A 20119-nucleotide genomic window follows, 5' to 3' on the forward strand; every position below is an offset into this window, starting at 1 on the left:
TGCCAGTCAAAGATGGTGAGGGTGATGAAACAACGGAAAAGATAAAAAAGATGCAAAGCAATGGGATGTGATGCGTCACCACATGGCTGCTGCTTCTTCATGGGACTGCAAAAACATAGCGGGTGCTTGGTAGGTGTGATACCTGGCCTGCGGGACTCCTCTGGAAAGGCTGCAAGCAGAAGCCATGCTTCAGAGTAGTCCTCTGCAAGAAGGAAGAGGGGGAGATTTTTCGGCTCAGAACCTTCCTGCCTCTCATTTCCTATCAGCCAACATTCACCTCATTGAGAGGTAACTCCTTATATTTTCAGCCCTTGGCAGCCACTGAGGAAGCCAATTGTGTGGCATTGCACCCAAATCTAGAGAGACAACTCGATGTAATAAGGTTAGTGTGTGGGGAGTAAGGGCTATGCAGGGCCAGGGTTCCAACTTGAACTCTGGCCAGCTAGGAAGGTCAGAAAAGGCAATGGTTATGTTAGGGATACAGTAGGGGTGTTGGGGTTACCTTCAGCAAGAGGTAGTAGAGGAAATCAGAGAAAGTGCACAAAGATTGCATCCGATATACTTGCTTTACAAAATGGAAATTTTGTAAAAAGGGAATCATACATATTGTTCTAATTCTTATTTTATCTTAAAACGTCATAGCCATTTTTTCCCTTCAGTATATTGTGATCATTCTTTTTAACAAACGCCTAAGATTCCAGAGAATGCATATGCCATAATTTATTTTGTCATTTCCTTATTGATGGACATTCACGTTGTTCCCAATTTTCCACATTATAGTAATTATCTTGAAGCACTATGTATGAGTCTCTTTGGAGGACATATTTAAAGTGCTAAAAATAATCTGAAAAGAAAGATCTTATTTAAAATCAGTCACCACACTTAGCTGAAGCTTTACTGATCTGATACTTGTGACTGCATTAATTATGCCCTATTGCATTTTGCCCAGAGTCAGGCAATTGTGTTTATGCCCATGACTGCAATCTGCTGGCTTCTCAGATGGAGGTCTGCAACATTGATAAGGCATGCTACTCTCCCAGGAGGGTCCTAACTCAGAGAGGAGATTACTTCCCATTTTTGCATATGTCCAAAGCCTTTCCATTTGAGTTATTTTGTCAGTGAATAAGTGCCTTGAATAAATAAAGAAATGAAATTCTATGCATTCTGACTTGCCCAGCCTGGTTTTCCTGAGGGCTATCATCTAGGGAGATGTAATTAGTCAGGCAATGGCCTAGGGGTGAGAACTTGGATAGGATACTAAATATTCCCTGACGAGGGGGTTGAAGTGTTCATTGATAAGAAAAACAGCCCACGTGGGAAATTTTACATATCTTCTGTCTCAGGTTTCAGGCATACTTTGGAGGAAAACTCTTTTGCCTTATGTTTTTATCTTAAATCTTTGACATCTTGACAGTTTTGAAGGTAATGACCCCTTATGGGGAACAACGGGACTCCATCTGCTTTTCCGTTTTTCCAGGCAGCTCATCCCCCTTAGCCTCCAGCGTGACAGCCTCTGAAGACCATCACTCTGGTCTCCCTCCTCACTTATCCTAAAGGGGTTAACTATGGCATTTCTCAAATCTGCAGTTTTTCTGACTATAAAAAACCCATCACTTTACTTCAAAAGTCAGTCTTTAGTCTAGTACCCTTTTGATTTCTTTCTGAGAGAATCTGTTATTAACATGGATAGGTTATAAAATATAAATCAAATTCTACATGAAGCTATTTAAAAAATTGATCAGACCAAACAGAAAAGATAAAATTGTGAATGTAACTTAGCCCTTCATGGTATTTGACTAATAATGTTGAGTAAACTAAAGAATGCTTCTACAGTCTTTAGAAAAAAAAAAATCTGACCACTGAATTTAGAACCAAAACAGTATGTTTTTATTTTATGTGATATCATTTAATATATTTTTAAATTTTTAAAAAATATTTTATTTATTTTTGAGAGTGACAGAGTGAGCAGGGGAGGGACAGAGAGAGAGGGGAACAGAAGATCTGAAACGGGCTCTGATGCCTAATATGGGGCTCAAACTCATAAACTGTGAGATCATGACCTGAGTCAATGTCAGACGGTTAACCAACTGAGCCACCCAGGTGCCCTACCATTTAATATTTTAACTCACATATCTTATACCACTGTATTAGTTATTTACTGTTCTAAACCTGGAAAATTAGTCAGTAATTTCAGGTGAACAAATAACAACAACCATATTTTAGTTATGATATTCTAATAATGGGATACATTTTGTGATTTTTAGTGATAAATCAATTTCATAAATTATAGACTATACCTCCTAGATTTGGTGATCTCTAAGATCAGGAAATGCCTACCACCTATCACATGATCAGCAGAAGTTCACACTATACCAGCTCAAAGCTAGAAAGTATGACATTTCCATTTGCTTACGGAGGAGAAATTTCTCCTGTGATACAATTTCTATGTGATACATTTTTTGAAATGTTGAAAATAGTTTATTCAGCCACGTAATGACCTTTGCATATCCTCAAGCTTCCAGAGACCCCAGGTTGGTAGCCATTTCCTTAGGCAAGGTTTCGTATCAATTCTTAGACTGTACTAATGTAACACTTGTATCCTGCCTGATACTCTTCTCAAAGTGGCCTTAAAAAGCAATTTAATAATTCTTATTTGATTCTGAGTTAGTGGCAGAAAACAACAGAGAATGACAAGGGAGAGTGGATACTTCTGTAGTTCTGTCCTTGCCGAGTCACCAAGGTGACAGCTCCTGTCAAGCAGCCTTCTCCCTACAGTCTTCCAGTTTCCTGGTTCAAGTAACTGCTTCCTTCCTTAAACGAATCCTTTAACGAGGCCTTTAAAGATGTACATTTGGTTTGTTTTTAGTATTCTATTAAGAAGAATGCTGCAATGAATAACTTGGTATATATGCCATCTTTTTTCCTTGACTATAGGATCAAAGGATCGCTGGGAGTTGGGGCAGTAAAGGGAGTAAGTTGGAAAGGTAGGAAGTGAAATGTCAGAAAACAGAATGATAGAATTAAGATTATGAAGTTATTGATAATGACAAGGTCTGGAGCATGACTATAGGGTGATGAATGAGGTATGCTAAGAACAATGTCATTTGAGTGGAGGTATTAAAAAAACAGAGAGACTATGGTGTTGGAAAGATCACCTACAATATTTATTAAAATTACCAAGAATTAAAAATAGAGAGATTATCAGGCTGTAGCTAATATCATTGAGAAACAAGAGCAAATGACCTAAGTGTCAAGAGATGATCGCAAAAATGAACATTGTTAGGTGAATTAATCTGATAACATGGGACTTGAAGCTGGGGAATTTTAGTGAGGGGAGTGAAAAAAGTCTGCAAGTGACAATGAGAGCAAAGAGGTGGACTACCCCACCCAAGGCCCAGGTATATGACTGTGGGAGAAAAACAGCTGCTGCGTAGGATGATTGCAGGGGAAGCAGTATCCTCAGTGAAGAGCCAGGTTTCTAGAGCAACAAGGTGAATGAAATGTTCAGAGAAGAGGTTGAGGATACAGGGACTTGGGTTGATGATGGCTGAATTCCAGAGGGCACAATGGAAGGATTCCGTTTAACTACATAATGTTCACAAGCAGAACTTCTTTGCCCCTAATCTCCTTTTTGCCTGAAGTTCATCTTTTAGTAATTTTCTTACAAAGGCCGATAGGAACAATGTTACCTGTGTTTTTTGCACATTAAAAACTCTTTGTCTCTTGGGTCGCTTGGGTGGCTCAATTGGTTGAGCACCAGACTTCTGCTCAGGTCGTGGTCTTGCGGTCTGTGGGTTCGAGGTCCGTGGGTTCGAGGTCCGTGGGTTCGAGCCCCGCGTGGGGCTCTGTGCTGACAGCTCAGAGCCTGGAGCCTGCTTCCAATTCTGTGTCTCTGGCTCTCTCTGTACCCCGCTACCTCCCACTCACACTCCGTCTCTAGTCTTTATATTTGAAAGGCAGTTTGGCTAGACTTAAAGGCTTTGTGCCCATATTTGAGTATCTTATATATGGTGCTCTAATGTCCTCTTATAATGAACATTACTGCATAGAAATGTAAGGCCACCTGACAGTTCCCCTTTATAACTGACTTGACTATTTGTAACCTCCCAGAAAGGAATATTGTTTTCTCTTTGTAGTCATTAGCTATTCAAGTAAAATATCCTTGGATTATAATACAGTTTTTCAAGAGAAGAGTTGTCTTTTAATTGAGCAAATTTTTCTTTAAACATTTATTTTGTTCAATTATTTTGGGGCTTTCTTGGGGGCTAGGGGCATCAATTATAAGTTTTAGAAAATCTCCTTTTCCTGTTTTCTGTATCTATTGTTTTGTTTCTGATCTTTTTTACTCTACTTGTCATTTTATTTTGCGTGTTTTTTCTCATTTCTTTTCTCTATATTTTTATCGTTTCTTAAGTTTCTTTTCTTTCTTTCCTTCTAATTTTGTCTTTATTTCTTTGAAGGTTTTGGTTTTTTTCTTCCGAGTTCTTCTATTTTTCCTTTCACTATATCTTCACTATATCTTTCACTATATCTTTGTTTCTTTGTTTTCTTTCTTTTTTAATTTTTAAAAAATGTTTTATTTACTTTTGAGAGAGAGAGAGACAGAGAGAGAGAGATGTGAACAGGGGAGGGGCAGAGAGAGGGAGTCTGTTTTCTTTTTATAGAGGTGATTGCCTCATTTATTTTTCTAATTCAGAGGAAGATATCTTTCCAAAAATATATTTGCCATAGTGACATTTTACTGGTAAAGAGAGCTTCGCATATTGTGTTTTGCTCCCCCCCCCCCCCCTCCAATTTTCTTTATAGTTTCTTTATGTTGGTGCTGTGTTACTTCCTTTTTTCTCTCTCATCATTGGATGAAATGTGGTTTCCTGGACCAGCAATTTACAAGAGTTTCCAGTATAGGTGGGAGTAAGGACAGGAAGGAGATGGTTTTTACTAGGTGTGGGCTCTCTTCTCTTCTGCCACATGGAAGAGATTGCTCCCTGCAAATATGGCTTATCTGTATGATTTTTTGTGTAGCATCACTTGCATGGTTATTCTGAATCCAACTGAGTACAAGACCTTTTGTTGCCAGCATGGCTTGCCCCACGTTCCCCACCCTCTTTTGCAAACAAAGGATAAAATTTCTTCAACTCAGGATGTGTTCCTTACCTTCACGTGTTACACTTTTACTAGCAGTGCCTACCTGGGTCTTCTTGCTGTTGAGATCCACCCCTGTGTTTTTTTTTTCTCTCTACTTTCTCCCATACAATTTCCACTCAACTTCAGCTGCTTTTGGCAACTCCTATACATGTTTTAGAATCTGGGCAGTATGGTAATGCCCTAGTTTGCAAAAGAAGAAAAAAAAAAGGATTTGTGGATTTTGGTATGTGTATATGTGTGTGTGGGGTGTAGGTTGTGTTTTTAGTCTTCGTAACTCTTACATGATTTCCAAAGATGGAAAGAGAAAATACTAATAAAGCTAGTCATGTCCATACCAAAAGTTCTCTCTAATTCCTTAGAATAGTGATACCACATTTTACAGATAATCAGAAACTCATGTGTGTGGTCTGAATTCTCTCCTAACGATATTCAAAATTATGGATTTTTAGGATAGTATTAAGAGTCCTTCAAGATTACTTAGTCAACTATTAATAAAATGTGCTACAGCCTACCAAAACTGGGGATGACTCAGATCTCTTGGCTAGGCCTCACTAAAGCCTCAGAACACAACATGCTGGAAATTTCAAGACCCCAATAGACAGACTAATTAAGGGTTTATATTGTTCATCTGCTCTGTATAAATACTATGCTAAGCAGTATTCAGGTATTTCCCATACTTTCTAGTTTACCTCAAGGTCAGATTCTACAATTATCTGAATCACTTGGGTACTAAGCTGGCATTGCTGGCACTGAATGGGGGACAGAAGTCCATTCCTTGCAGCCAAAAGTGTCTGCCCGTCTAGCTGGATTTATTTCGCATGGGGATGATGTCAGAGTATTTCTGGTCTTGAAAAGTATTTACCTAAAACAGAAACTCACGGATTAATTTTCATCATGACAATGACAATATAGTTAGGTATATGGCTGAACAGTTCTTGAGACATCTGGACTATATTCAAGAAGCATATGGACAGTTGAATTTCTACTCCAAGTTTTTGTTACTGATAGTTACCATCAGTTTCCTGCTAGATTGCAGGAAAGAGAGCCATGTAGGAAGACATTTAGGACAATTTTGTGACTCATATGCCACTTCTCCAATTTTAATTAAATTGTGTCTTTGATAGTATAGTTTCTTTTCCGGTCTGTGAAATTAAATTCTTCTTGCCACCAAGCTGCACGGATGAGAGTTACTTGGTAGTTCAAACACATCCTGAGGTTTGCGTGCCAAAAGCAGCTGCAGAAATGTAAAGTATGGTTCATATTCATCAAAATCTGTGTCTTTTGAAATGTGGACTTTATGTCTACCAAAATAGTACAGCAACTCCTCAAAATCTATAATTCCATTAAGCCCAGTTGCCATTAGCTCAATTCACATGCCTGGTTTGAGCCTGAGATCTTCATTTCCTGAGAAAAAAGCCCTTCCTTTTCCCTGTGGTTTTAAGCTCTGTACCTTCAGGTGTTTCATCAGATCAGCAAGAAAGTGCAATCTCTCGGGCCACTGCATGTTGAGTAAGTTGGGCCTCTGAGAGTCCTTTCAATTCCCCAAAGTCCTTGACCTCAAAACATCTCTTTAACTAGTTCCTGTAATCTAGCCTTCTGGCTGCATTAAAACACAACCCAACTGTACACGATGCTTTGTCTTTGTCCAACCCGGTGATGGTTAAGGGCACAGGCATAAAAAATGTTGACAACCATGACAACTTTCATCCTTATGCCAGGAAAAGAATCTTACACAGCTCAGATCACAAGCTGGCCTGTTGAATGAAGCAAGGAGGATCAGACTTCTCCTTTGTCTTGAGTTAGTATTGAAGCACTCCTGCCCCACTCCATTGCTGGTGCCCCACCCCTACTAAACACCCCTGTTTATGCCAAACTTCTCAAACTCCTTGCTGGCAGATAGCCCTTGAAAACTTTCTGTGTTCCAGCTAACCAGGGTCAATTAGGTCACCTACTGGACACTGTTGCTTTATAGCATTCCATTCCATACAATTGGCACGTGGGCTGTGGATCTTAAATTTAAAATAAAATAAATATTTTTACATTGTTAAGTGTGTGTGTGTGTCACAGTAGTTTTCAAACTTCCTTTTTTTTTACATCTGGAAATTCGATGTGTAAAGGAAATAAAAGAGCAGCCAGCTGTACTAAAGGGGGCCGAGAATAAAAAAAGCATTCCCCAACCTTAGGGTGGGGCCTGTTTGAAAACCCTTTTGATATGTAGTCAATTTTTGTAAATAGTTCATGGGTAATTTACAAAAATTGACTATGCATCAAAGGGGTAGTTTTATTCTCTCTCACAACTATGTATAGCAGTGTATAAACACGTATATAATCTACCTTATTAATTATGTTACTTAGGGCTTTTCTATTCTTACTTATTTTATTATTTTTTTAGCACTTGATCTGTTCTGCACAAGAGGTAAATTAATTAGCCATGTTTCCTGTTGATTTCTCCTTGGATCTGCTGTAATTTTTCCTCTATAAATTTTAAATGCTATGTAATTTGGTTTATAGATATTTAGAAGTGTGAGATCTTAATTTTTGTACCTCATGCTTTATTGTTATAAAGTGCCTGTCTTTGTCTCATTTAATGCTTTTTCCCTGAATCGAGATTTGTTGGAGATAAAATTTTGATATTGGCTTCATTTGCTTAGTATACTCTCGTCTATCCTTTTATTTTCATCCTAAGTCACTTTGTTTTCATTATCTTATGTATGCAGCAGAGAGTTGGGATTTGATTTGATATTCCTTCTGAGAAAATTTTTAATTAATTGGTAAGTTTAATCTTTTTATATATAGTGAAATGTAAGTTATGTTCTATTTTAGTCCACCTACCATTTTTTGGTTATGCTTTTAGTTTATACTGTTCATTTAACTTTTTGTCACTATATGGCCTGTGTACTCTTTGGTATGCATGTTTTTGAATTTGAAAGGCATGCATTTTTATTCCAGTGGATATCTTAATAACTTTATAACTATATATTTATATATATATATTACTTATATATAAATATATATATTATATATATTATTATATATTTATGAATATATTAGATATTATTCAAAGCAGTAAGCAGTATATTTCCTGCGCCTCCTCTCCCATTCCCTAATTACATTATTTTTTGTAACGTTTACCTTGTTTCTCTTCTTTCTCAACTTCTATTGGTTGTTTCATTGATACATTGTCAGGATTTATAATTTACTCTCTGTTCTATGACCATATCCTTCTCATATTTGTTTTAGACATAATTCTACAGTTAAGTGGATTCAAGGATCACTGTCAGTTTTGTTTGTTTTTGTGGGTTTGTTTGTTTGTTTGTTTTGGTCCTAAATTCATCTCTTGTTTGGTTGAGGTTCATTCTCTACTGTCTTACAAAAGGGTTCATGAAAACTATATTGCATGCATGTTCAAAAATGTATATTACATTTGTATTTAAACAAACTTCTTTGTTATAAAATTCTTGAGCATAAAATCCTTTGGGTCACATTTTGATATTTTTTCCTTTTACAGATGTCTTGATCATTTTTACCTAGTTATCCAAAAGATTTTCATTAGCTTTGAAATCCAATAGCTTTACTACAATAGGTCTTAGTTTGACTATTTTTGTGCCATTTTTTTTCCTTTGGGTTATTATATACATTTATGTTTATAGTTTGGGTCTTCTTTTATTTCTGAAAAGTCTCTCAAAACAGTTATCTAAGTTTTTTCTTTTTTTTCTGTTCCAATATCTAGATTCTTTTCTTGGTTTTATTCCTTGATTATGCATATGGTGGATTTCTTTTGTTTCTCTTCCATTTACATAATCTTCTCTCTAATCCTTTCTGTTTGTTCATTTCCATTTCATTTTACTTGCTTTTCTTAATCTGGTATTCTATGACTCTTTAAAAATGCTTTATTTTGTTTTTGATTTTTTCCTTAAAAAAATTTATTCTCCTTTGTGCTGTTTCCAAGTTTGCCTTCATTTCTGAAATAGTTTAATATTTTCCTCCCTCTTCTTCAATTTATGTTTAAGCTCTTGTAGTGGTTTTGCTTCATTCTTAAAACTTTCAAGCAGAGTTAAGAAATCATAAATCATAATCATACTTAAATCATAAATCATACTTATCAGTTCAGGCCACATTATCGTAATTGATCATGCAAGATTAGTGTTATTTTTTTCCTTTTTATTTCTATTCCTATCCCCCAGATAGGCAACCATTCACATGTGTTAGGTGTGTATCTTTTTATGTGTTTTTATAAAATGGCTATTTTTATGTATATCGTTTCTAATGTACATACATGATATTGATCATACATCTATTTTTTTTTTTTTTTCCACTTAGCACTATGTAGGGTCTGTGCATGTTGCTTTGTGGCCTTCTAATCAGTTGCTTCTAACTGGTATAATAGTAGTTATACCCATTTTTTGCCTATTTACTCTCCTGGTGATAAACACTAGAGTGCTTCCAACTCTGCCACCACAAATAAGCCTGCTTAGTCCGTTCGGGCTGCTATGACAAAATACCATAAACTGCGAAGGTTATAAAGAACAGAAATGCTTATTTCTTACAGTTCTGGAAGCTGGAAGTTCAAAATCAGAGTGCCAGTCCAGTTGGGTTCTGAGGAGACCCTCTTCTAAGTTGTACCTTTAATCTTTAAAATTTATGGCTATAGGTTTGGTTAAAATTTTCTTTTGCTTAATGGCAAGTTTTTTGGATGAACATTTTAATTTGGCTTTTTTTTTTTTCCTGTTGCTTTTTTTTTTTTTCTCATGGTATCTTTGTATGCTGGTTCCTTTCTAATTGATTACTCATCTTTGAAGCAGGAGAGATTTCCCAAGTTTTCCAAGACATGCTACTTGCAGAAGGTTTGTGCTGAGGAGGGGCCAGGACCACGTGCCCGCTAATAGGAGTCCGTAGGATAGGAAGGTCGTGCGTGACTACCGTTAATTCCTCCTTCTAAGAGACCAGGAGTTGCAGGGCTGCTCCCCTTGCGGACTCTTTTTTTCATCTTGCCTCATCAACGGAAGGCTTTTGAACATTCCTCTTTCAACGGTGCCTTACTTCCATTTTATAATAAATCGGGTTCACGAGGAGACACTGCTGCCAACCCATTTAGTACTTGATTCCTTGTTTCAAATGCAGGATTGTTGGTTTTGCCCCTAGGGTAAGTCACTTAATTGTGTGAAAGTGTGCTTTGTTGTGGTTTTCTGAGCTCGATAGCCATCGACGTGTTTTGTCTGATTGGTTAAGCCTGAGTCACATGCTTACCTTTGAAGCGGTAGAATTCAGTTCCACTTGAATCCTATGGACTACACGTGATGAAAGGACACTTGCCCAAATAAAATCATTGTGCTGATTTCAAAAAGGTATAATACATGCTGAACATGAAAGCGGGGGGGGGGGGGGGAGTACGGATATTGAATCACTTGTTGCATCAACAGCATCAACAAATGCATCCTTTGAAACGTTGCTCCTTTCCTGTACGTATTGCAGAATAGGCACTCACTATCTCATAGTAGCTTCCCATCTAATCTTCTTGCCTCTTATTCCCCGCCCCCCCCCCCCCCCCCCCCCCGCCAAGTACTTTCTAGGCATTGCTACCACCTTTCTCGTCTTAAAACATTGTTTTGACCATTTATTTCACCCTCGAACTCAATATCTTTCAGGAGCTTTCTTCTGACTCCCACATTCCTCGGTTTGGCGCTTATAATCTTGAGCAGTGTGACTCCCACATACCTTTCCAGGCACTTGTTCCATGTGCTCATCATCACTGAACCCATCGCACGTTTTCCTTACGATGCCTTTGCTCTATTGCGTGTTCTACTCCGTTGCCATTTCTCTCATCCTGAGTCTGATCTCACATGATGGGCCAGAGACTGCTAGTGGTCTCTAATATCTGTTCTCCTCTTTTTCTTTAGTGTCAGGACTGGGCACATGGCTACTCAGTAGAAATGACGTGTTTCTACATTACTTATAGTTAAGTTCCGGGGCAGGTGAGTGGCTCAGTCAGTTGAGCCTCCGACTCTTCGGTTTTGGCTCAGGTCATGATCTCACGATTCATGAGTTCGAGCCCTGCACTGGGCTCTGCATTGACAGTGTGGAGCCTGCTTCGGATTCTCTCTCTCTTTCTCAAAATAAATAAACTTAAAAAAAAAAAAAGAGTTAAGTTCTGACCAATCAGGGGTAAGTGTAGTGAGGTATACACTGCAAGTGTTCTTAAATAGAGGGAGATGTCCTTTTCTGCCCTTATCTCTTTTCTGCTGGGTGGAAATAAGGATGTGATGGCTGAAGCTTGAACAGCCATTATGGATCATGAGGTAGAAGCTGCATGTTCAAGATGGTAAAGCCACATGATAGAGAGAGAGAGAGAGCCTGTGTCTGTGTTGATCAGAAAGCTACCATATCAGCATAAGAGGAATACATTTTATTTTATTTAAGCTACTGCTATTTTGAGTTTTTAGCTGCTACAGACACCAATCCCTCCATGAAAATACATTGTTTAGGATAATTTTCTGGTGGCCAATGATAGGAATCCACTGAAAATATAAGCAAAATGGCAGAATTAAACATACAAGGATTTGTCACAGAACCTATGGGTAGGAATGAAGAAAGCCTCAGGAATAGACTGGAACCTGGGACAGTGGGGAGGCCAAGAGGTCCTCTCATTGTGTCTCACCTCTCCTCTTCTCTCTCACTGCAGATTATTTATATATCTGGCATAGAGAAGTAATAAATAAATATGCGTTCAATGGATGGCAATTTGGGTGTCTATAGATCTGAAGCCAATTACCCAAACTTTTCCTTATATGTATGTAGCTTGTTAAAGTGACTCTTTTGAAGAGCACCATACTTTTTAGAGTCTAAGCTCTTCTGTTAACCTTTTTCTCTCAGCTTTCCAATTTTTTGCAGTTGTTTATTCCAACATTAGGAAAAGGGCCTGAAATGCAGAATTGTCCATAACTGATCTAATAAAAGACACTTCAGAGACAGCTCTGCTTTTGTACAGAAGTTATGAAAGCCAATTTTTGTGGGAATGCAAACCCTAGCTTGCAAATAATTATTTTGCTAGACAAGGAAATATTATTTTTGGTACATTTCCCCTTGTAAACATCTTTTTTCTTTCTTTCTTTCTTTCTTTCTTTCTTTCTTTCTTTCTTTCTTTCCTTCTTCCATTTTGCATTGTTATTATTTACTGTCTGGGTTCCTGCTTTTACCTAGTTTTTTTTGCCCTTGAGGATTTCTTATGTTCTTATCAGCTTATTGATATGTTTGATAAGACGTTTTATATATTTCATCTAGCACTTTGAGTTGCTTTTGGTGGGGCAATCAGCCAGTCTCTAGTTTGCCATACTGCTGGACATGAAGTCCGGTATGCTTTTTAGAGTTTTAACTTCATTTGTCTGTAAGATATTACCCTGTATTCTGAAGACCAAGGCCCTAACTTTGGTGGTCCAAGCTCCCTGTCGGTAAAGATGAAGATTACCTTTCTACCTATGTCAAATTGTTTTTTGTAAAAGGTTCATGAGATAATTTGTGTGAAGTTAGTTTGAAACTGGAAAGTACCCTGTAAATATACATTGTCTGGACTTGGAAAAACAAAAGAGGCAAATAAGCAATAAAAAATTATAACTGATGATTTGTCAATTAAAAATTTCTGGATATTTGCATTCATCTCCTTCATTTTCTGGCCTCAGGTATGGATGTGGAAGTCTTAAGATTTCTCTAAAAAATACAATATCATCTTATATATTGTATAATTTATTTTTTTAATGAAAGAGAAAGAAGGCAGATTTGAGCACACAGCAAAATCTATCATCATATTTTTAAAGTTTGTGAAGTGTCTGTCTCTTTAATATATGGGTGAGCAATCTAACCTAGGATGCTTACGACACTTTACAGATTTTGTAGGCTGAGACTCTGAGTGTCTCACACTTTGCAACATACCTTGGTCTCTCTGTTGCAAGGACACCAAGGCATTATTACAGGTAACTACTCATATGGCTCTTTTCATTCTTAAACTATGCTTCCAGGTTAAGCATGTGGGAGGAGACACCTCTGAGTACATTCCAAAGAGCCTCTAGGATGGTAGCTAATTTGCAAATGGATTAGCCTGGGACTCAGGCATAAGGCTACTGTTTACTATTTCCTGTAGATGCTTGATGTCTTAACTCCTATGCAGAACAGATCACAGGGCCTGTCCTCTAAACATTTATATACCAAGACAGCGTGTCAGTATGTATGTCATTTACTCATCTGCATTTATTGAGCCAGTTCTACTACGTGTCAGGTCTTGTGCTTGTTCTCAAGAAGCTAATAGTTAGTAGGAAAACAGACAAAACCACCATTACCATTCTATGTGATAACTGCTAGAAAGAGACAAGGTCCTATGGGAGCACAGCTAAGAGCACCTAACCCATACTGGGGTGGGACAGGGCTAGGTGGCAAGCAACAGGGAAGGGTTCAGAAGGGAATTGATGCTTAGTCTGAATAATGAAGGATAAACAGGAATTAGGTAAGAAAAAGGTGGAGGGTCAGGACATAACAAGAAAAAGGAGTAGCATATGTAAACATGAGATACATGAGAGAGTATGAGAAGAGTGGAGAACCCAAGTGGTTTACTGTATGCAGAGTTATTCATTCCACGTAGCTACTATTATGCTTGTCTCCCTCGCAATGTTTGAGTTCTTGAGATAGTGTGTAATATTTTCTCTGTCCCCAGGTCCAGCAGTAGGCACAGAGATGGAGCACAGTAAGTGATGAATAACAGTATTCATTCAGGACATGACATGAATGACAGGGGGTAAGGGAGAATAGTTAGGAAGAAGGTTAATGGACGAAGGTTATTATCTAGTGACAATGAATAGGAAATGGGATAGGTTTAAGAATGACTTGGGAATTAGAATGGATAAGACTCGCTATATTGGTGAAAGTGAATAATGACTTTTCAGGTTTCTGTTTGGATGATACATGGATGGTAACAGTAATAATGTTGTTAATAATAATAGCTAATATTCATTAGACATTCTGTCATGCAGTACAGCATTTTACATGTACTAAACCATTTGCTCTCTCACGAGTCAGAGAGGTGGATACTCTTATTATCCCCATTTACTGATGAGAAAATTGGTACTATTAGAGATCAACTTGACCAAAGTCACCCAGCTAGCACTAGTGATTTCAATCCCAGAAATCCTGATTGCTATAGTCATACACATAATCTACTCTTCTTTACTGCCTCTAACAGATGTGATCAACATTTAGAATGATGGTCCTGGTCAGTATGTCTATCACATAAATTCCATGTCTTTTACTAAACACAGAGACACATATGGCGATCGCTTCTTACTGATCAGATTTGGGGAGCTTGGTTCTGTATTTTCACTTTTCCTACCCAGAGAACCTAAAGTGCGGTGGAAGTTTGATAAAAGAGTTGACACAAAAAATGAGAGAAGGCGGATACAGAAAGGACATTCTCGAATGCTCTAGCCACTGATCAGATGATGGAATCTGGTTCTATCAGACTTCCTCTGCTTCCATCCCTCATACACACACGCACACGCTGTAAGATACATATGGACGCCAAGTTTGAGGTTGGTTCTAGTAGTCCTCAACTCACATCGAAAGTTCATTTCCCGACTCCTGGACAGTCCAACACGAAGTTAACTCGAGGCGCCCATAAAGCCCAGGGAAACTTGGCTCAGCGCCGCGGGTGCTCGTTCCCAGGGCAACCGCCCGCGGAAGCACCTGGGGCACGCCCCTCGGCACCTGCGCAGAGCCCCGCCTGGCGCCAGGGGGCGCGGGAGCGCGTCGACTCCTCCCGCCCCACGCCAGCCCCACGCCAGTCCCGCCCCTGCCCCGCCCCCAGCCCCGCCTTCCCTCCACCGGGCCCGGCCGCTCCCGGCTCCCGGCTCCGCTCCCAGCGCAGGCGCAGTCCCGCTCTCCTTCGGCGGCTCCCAGCGCCGTGCGCCCACCTTCGTTGAGTGTAGCGGCGTCGACCGGCCGGCAGTCCTCGTCTTCCTCTCGCTGCCTCAGGACAGGCTCTGTACAGCGCTGCGAGCGCCCCTGAGCGCAGGCAGCGACCGCGGTGGTTTCGGCAGGTGAGGGCAGCCGCGGGAGGGAGAGGCCCCGGACGCGGAGCACCGCCCCCCTCGGCGCCCGCGCGCCCGCCTCTCTCCCGCGAGCCGGCCTGGAGGGGCGGCGGTGGCAGGTGCAAGTGCGGGCGCGGCGCGCGACGACCTGGCCCGGCCGCCCCTGCCCGGCAAGCGCGCTCCCCCATCTCGGCACACGGGCTCGGAGAACCCCGGTGGAGGCGGCGGCGGCGGGGGACGCGGCGCGGCGCCTCGGGGCGTCTGGGGCCGCTGGGGCGTCGGGCGGCGGCGGCTCCTCCCCCGCCCCCCGGACGCGGGCGCGTTACTCATTAACTGCGCGGTCCCGAGCGCCCGCGGCTGTGAGCCGGAATCCCGGTTACCTGTCGGCGGGGCGCGCGCGGCCGGGAGCTGGGGACCTGCGGTCGCGGAGGGGGTGGGGGTCTAAGAGAGTTCCCCGAACAAGTGTGCAGCCCCGCGCTGCGCGGGACCTGGAGCAGGATGAAGCCGTAGGCTTGGACCTGGGGTCGTAGAAAAGGACAAGCGAGGCTCGGTGCCGAGGCGTAGAGGTCACGCTCGGCGGGTTTCGGCGAAACCTGGGGGACCGGAGCGAGCGCCCGGAGTCGCGCGCCTTAGGGTGGCAGAGCATTTCAGCCTGACTTTTGTTTCGGGGAGTTGAGAAGAGCTGCACCGACGTAATTGTAATTACACTGCCCTTTCAGCGTTGACAACTCTCTGACCGCCCTGGGACCAGCCGGCTCTAATGGACTCTAGAAGTGATGATGTTAGGTGGAATCTGCAGCACGTGAAGAGTTGCCAGTTGTTATGGGATTAAGAAAACAAATCTGTAATGGCTAAAGGGTAAGGTCTCGAAAATTAAGAATGCTGAGTTCATACTGGTCCCTAAGAAGCAGACAGTTTAGTTTCGTGGAAATATAGCATATTTTGAGGCTACCTGTTTCACACTCCTCTGTTTCTCCCTCCAACCCCTTCCTTTCAGTGTAGGAAAAAGCCGTGTAATCTTTTGCCGTGGAATGATTACATAATTGGAGGAGACCCATAAGCGGATTAAAACAAAACTGTTCTATGTAAATCTGTTGAAAGACCCAGTTTTTGTTCATTATCCTCTTTCTTATTTTGTTGTCCGTAGGGTTTTTGTAAAATGGTGGATGACAAATCAAGGAGAAAAGAAGCAGAATACATTTGTAGACTGATCACAGTAAATATTTGATACTGTTAAATATTCCACCAGGTTTATGGGGCCTTGTTCTGTTAACATTTGTCATTTATTTACCAGTACTGTGCATTTTGTTAGGACTTTTCATGTTCGGGCAGACATTGAATCCCAACTATGGTTTATGTGATCTAATCCTAAAGCCCATGTAGAATTTATAGAAGTTAGTTTAGCAGTTCTACATTTGTACTACAATAGTGCATTTCTTACTACTGGAAGAAAAGCCTTATGAGTTTTTTTCTTTTTCACTACAGTAAAGTTACATATTAGTCCATACCTTTGTTAACCGAAGTGGACACTTTAATATAACTCTTCCTTGTGTGTTGGGCAAACAATACTGCTGTGGTATTAGATACCTGTACCCTTTCACTAGGATGGACATTTGCTGTTCAGCTACTTGAGGGGTTTCTAATTAGATCCAGTTGTACTTTTTGAATCAGTATAGTTATGCATATGCTTCCTTTAATATTTTTTTCCTATAATTTTCTTTAAACCCTTAGTTCACCACAACACATACATAGACATTGCACAGATAATTTTTACAATGGAAGGTTTCTTAGAAATCTAGGTCCCCATCAATTTTTAATATGGCAGAACAAAAACTTGTAGGTTACAGTAATTTTGCATGTATTATGGTACTTAGTATACCTTTTTTTTTTTTCCCCTTCCTGAGAGGGACTCACCTAACCAGTTAGCTAGCTAGTGAAATGAAAAAATTTTAATCTGTTTTAAAGCTTTAGCTTCATTACTTACCCTGCATGTGACCTTGAGTAAATCATTTAACCGTTCTGAGCTTATTTTCTCTATTTGTAAATGGATAGAGTGAATTTGCCAGCTTTCAACTATTTTTACCTATTTATTTATTTTTAAATATATTATTAATTTACTTACTTAAGTAATCTCCACACCCAGCTGGGGGCTCAAACTCACAACCCCGAGATCAAGAGTTTCATACTCTTCCAACTGAGCCAGCCAGACGCCCCTCGATTCTTTTTAATGTCGTTCAGCCTGATGTGAATATCATAATGGGGGGATGAGAATAAAATGGGATATTCCATGTGAGGTATGGGAGTGGGAGAAAGGAACAGATATTATTAGCTTGGTAGTTGGCCATACACTGTGCTTGTTGATTTACATACCTTGACCCCTTTTGTCCTCAGGACATTCCTGGGGTATAGATGGTATTACCACATTATACAGATCAGAGAACTGAGGCTCAGAGAGGCAAACTAACTTGCCTGTGGGTACTTAGTTGTCAGTGGTCCTGTAGATGATTAATGGTAGAGCCAGGGTTAATGGAACTCCTAACATGCTTGCTCTTCCATTCCTTTCTACATCTTCTGTGGAAGAACTTTGTAACTATAAGGAGACCTCAGATAAAAGGTGTTACTATCATTTGAATTTCTGGCTACAAAGTATCCAGGTTTTTTGGTGATGGCAATACCACTACTGCTACTACTATTATTGAACTTACAACTTACTCTGTGTCAGGTTCTGGTATAAACACTGTACCAAGTCATTTACTCTTACAGTGACTTACGAGTTAGCTACTGTTTTATTCCATTTTATTTCATTTTTATTTTTAATTTTAGAGAGCATGCAACTGAGGACGAAGGGCGGAGGAAGGGAGAAAGAGAGAGAGAGAGAGAGAGAGAGAGAGAGAGAGAGAGAGAGAAAATCCCAAGCAGGCTCCACACTCAGCAAGAGCCTGATGTGGGGCTCGATCTCATGGGATCATGACCTGAGCCTAAATCAAGAGTTGGACACTCAACTGACTGGGCCACCCAGGCACTCCTGCTTTATCCCATTTTATAGTTGAGAAGATTGAGACACTGAGAGGTTATGTAGCTTCCTTAAGGTCACACAGCTAATTAAATGATAGGACTAGATTAGAAGTCAGGCAGTTTATCTTTAACCACAGAGAGCAGTGCTCTTAACCACTTTGCTCTGCTGCTTCATGTGTAGGTTGTCATGCTGAAGAATTGTTTTAATTAAGCTTTTATGTGATACTTAGCATAATAAGTAATTCTTTATGTGTCACCAGAGATTTTTAAATCAAATATTCATTGAGCATCTACTGTGCAGGTCACCGTGGGGGTTAAAGGAAAGTATTCATGGAGTGTGAAAGGCAGACCTTATAATCATTCCTGTAGCTTTGATAAGTTCCTCAAAATTTAGAAGGCATCTGCACTTCTCATATATGTGTTATTGTTGTAATTTTTTTTTTAATGTTTATTCTTTGAGATACAGCCAGAGTGTGAGCAGAGGAGGGTCCGAGAGAGAGGGAGACACAGAATCTGTAGCAGGCTCCAGTCTCTGAGCTGTTAGCACAGAGCCGGATGCAGGGCTCAAACTTATGAACCATGAGATCATGGCTTGAGCCGAAGTTGGGCGCTTAATGACTGAGCCACCCAGGCACCCCATTGTAATTTTAACGAGTGCCAAATAACACAAAGTGCTAGAATAGTTGGAGAGTGGAGAGAAATGATGAGTTGTGGGTAGAGATACTGTGTGTTGGGGTAATGAGGGAGAGCTTTCAGGATATTCTGAGGAGGTACACTTTTCAAGTGTAAAAGCTTTGTCTTGTGTAGAGTTTTGGTTAAGGTATAGTTCAATAAAGGATAGTAACTTGGTTACTAAGTTACTTAAGTACACTTGATATTTAAAAATAAAATAACAAAACTTTTGAAAACTCCTGGCTAGCTAATTTCTCCTTTTCTCTACTGATCTCCTTAGCTTTGCTAGGTAGTACTTTTTTTTTTCTCTTTTATTCTTCCAGAGCACTGAGTAAATGCCTCTATTTTGATATTTATTAGTTTTGGTATTCATACTGTCCTGTAAGTTTTGTTGACCTTGAGTTCCCTTCCTCTAGCGTGCACATGCTTTGAAGGCAGGACTTAAGTTATCCTAGCCCATTTTATAGCGTTTGAACTGGGCCTGGTATACCTGTAGGTGCTGGGCTGTGTTTGGTGATGGGTGTCAGTGGAGGAATGTCGGGATGTATTGAAAGTCATCTAGCAGTAGTAATGGAAATGTGTTCAGAGTGAGAACTGTGTGGGCTAAGGGGAGGAAGAGAGGGATACTTCCAACAGGTAGCATTAACTTGCTCTCTGTGTTTTTCTCTTCTGCTTTCCCTTTCAGTTTACAACAAATGAGGCAGTTTCATAAGCTTCAGCTGTATCTAGTCATGGTTAGAAAGAAGTGATTTATCTTAGAATATCAGCAACACAAAATTAGATAGCTATAGCCATAAGCTGAGATTACTTAGATCAGAGGAAAAGAATGAAAATTTCTGTAGTTAACAGGATTGTAAACATAAGCATAATGGAAGTTAATAGAATTCTACATATATGAATTGACAATCTAGTATAAAGGAAATCTATGGAAGAATGTGAGAGTACCTTAGAAGTTTATAGGAGCATACAAATGATAGCTTTGAACCAATTGAGTGCATTGTAATTCTATGTGTCCAGATAATAGTATTGAGTATTTGGGGGCACCTGGTTGACACATCAGGGTAAAATATAAAAAACAAAAACAAAATAAATTCAAAAGGCAATAAGTAAATGTGCATTAATTTCCTTTTAGGAAAAGAATTATATTTGATCCCTAGACATCAGAAAGAAAAACTTGTTTTCCCTTTTCTTTCCTTTTTTTAAAGTTTATTTATGTGTTT

The 20119-nt window shown here is 39.9% G+C and overlaps 1 protein-coding gene across 5 annotated transcripts in view; it reads left to right on the top strand.

Moving 5' to 3' along the window:
• RAB3IP (RAB3A interacting protein) overlaps positions 1 to 20119 on the top strand; it is a 140521-nt gene that overhangs the window by 78801 nt on the left and 41601 nt on the right. The window contains exons 1-2 of one of the 5 annotated variants that reach the window (XM_078449689.2): positions 15114 to 15221; positions 15932 to 16070. The exons of 1 other annotated variant lie outside the window; for it this stretch is intronic. In XM_078449689.2, coding sequence (XP_078305815.1) covers positions 16060 to 16070 — 11 coding nt within the window. In that variant the 5' untranslated portion in view covers positions 15114 to 15221; positions 15932 to 16059. Of the gene's footprint in view, positions 1 to 14630; positions 14715 to 14997; positions 15222 to 15261; positions 16071 to 20119 lie in introns of those variants that run through there. 3 more of the 5 variants (XM_078449691.2, XM_078449692.2, XM_060657002.3) reach the window with 3 other exon arrangements.

This window comes from Panthera onca, chromosome B4, assembly GCF_046562875.1.
Source record: "Panthera onca isolate mPanOnc1 chromosome B4, mPanOnc1 haplotype 2, whole genome shotgun sequence".
Lineage (NCBI taxonomy): Eukaryota > Metazoa > Chordata > Mammalia > Carnivora > Felidae > Panthera > Panthera onca.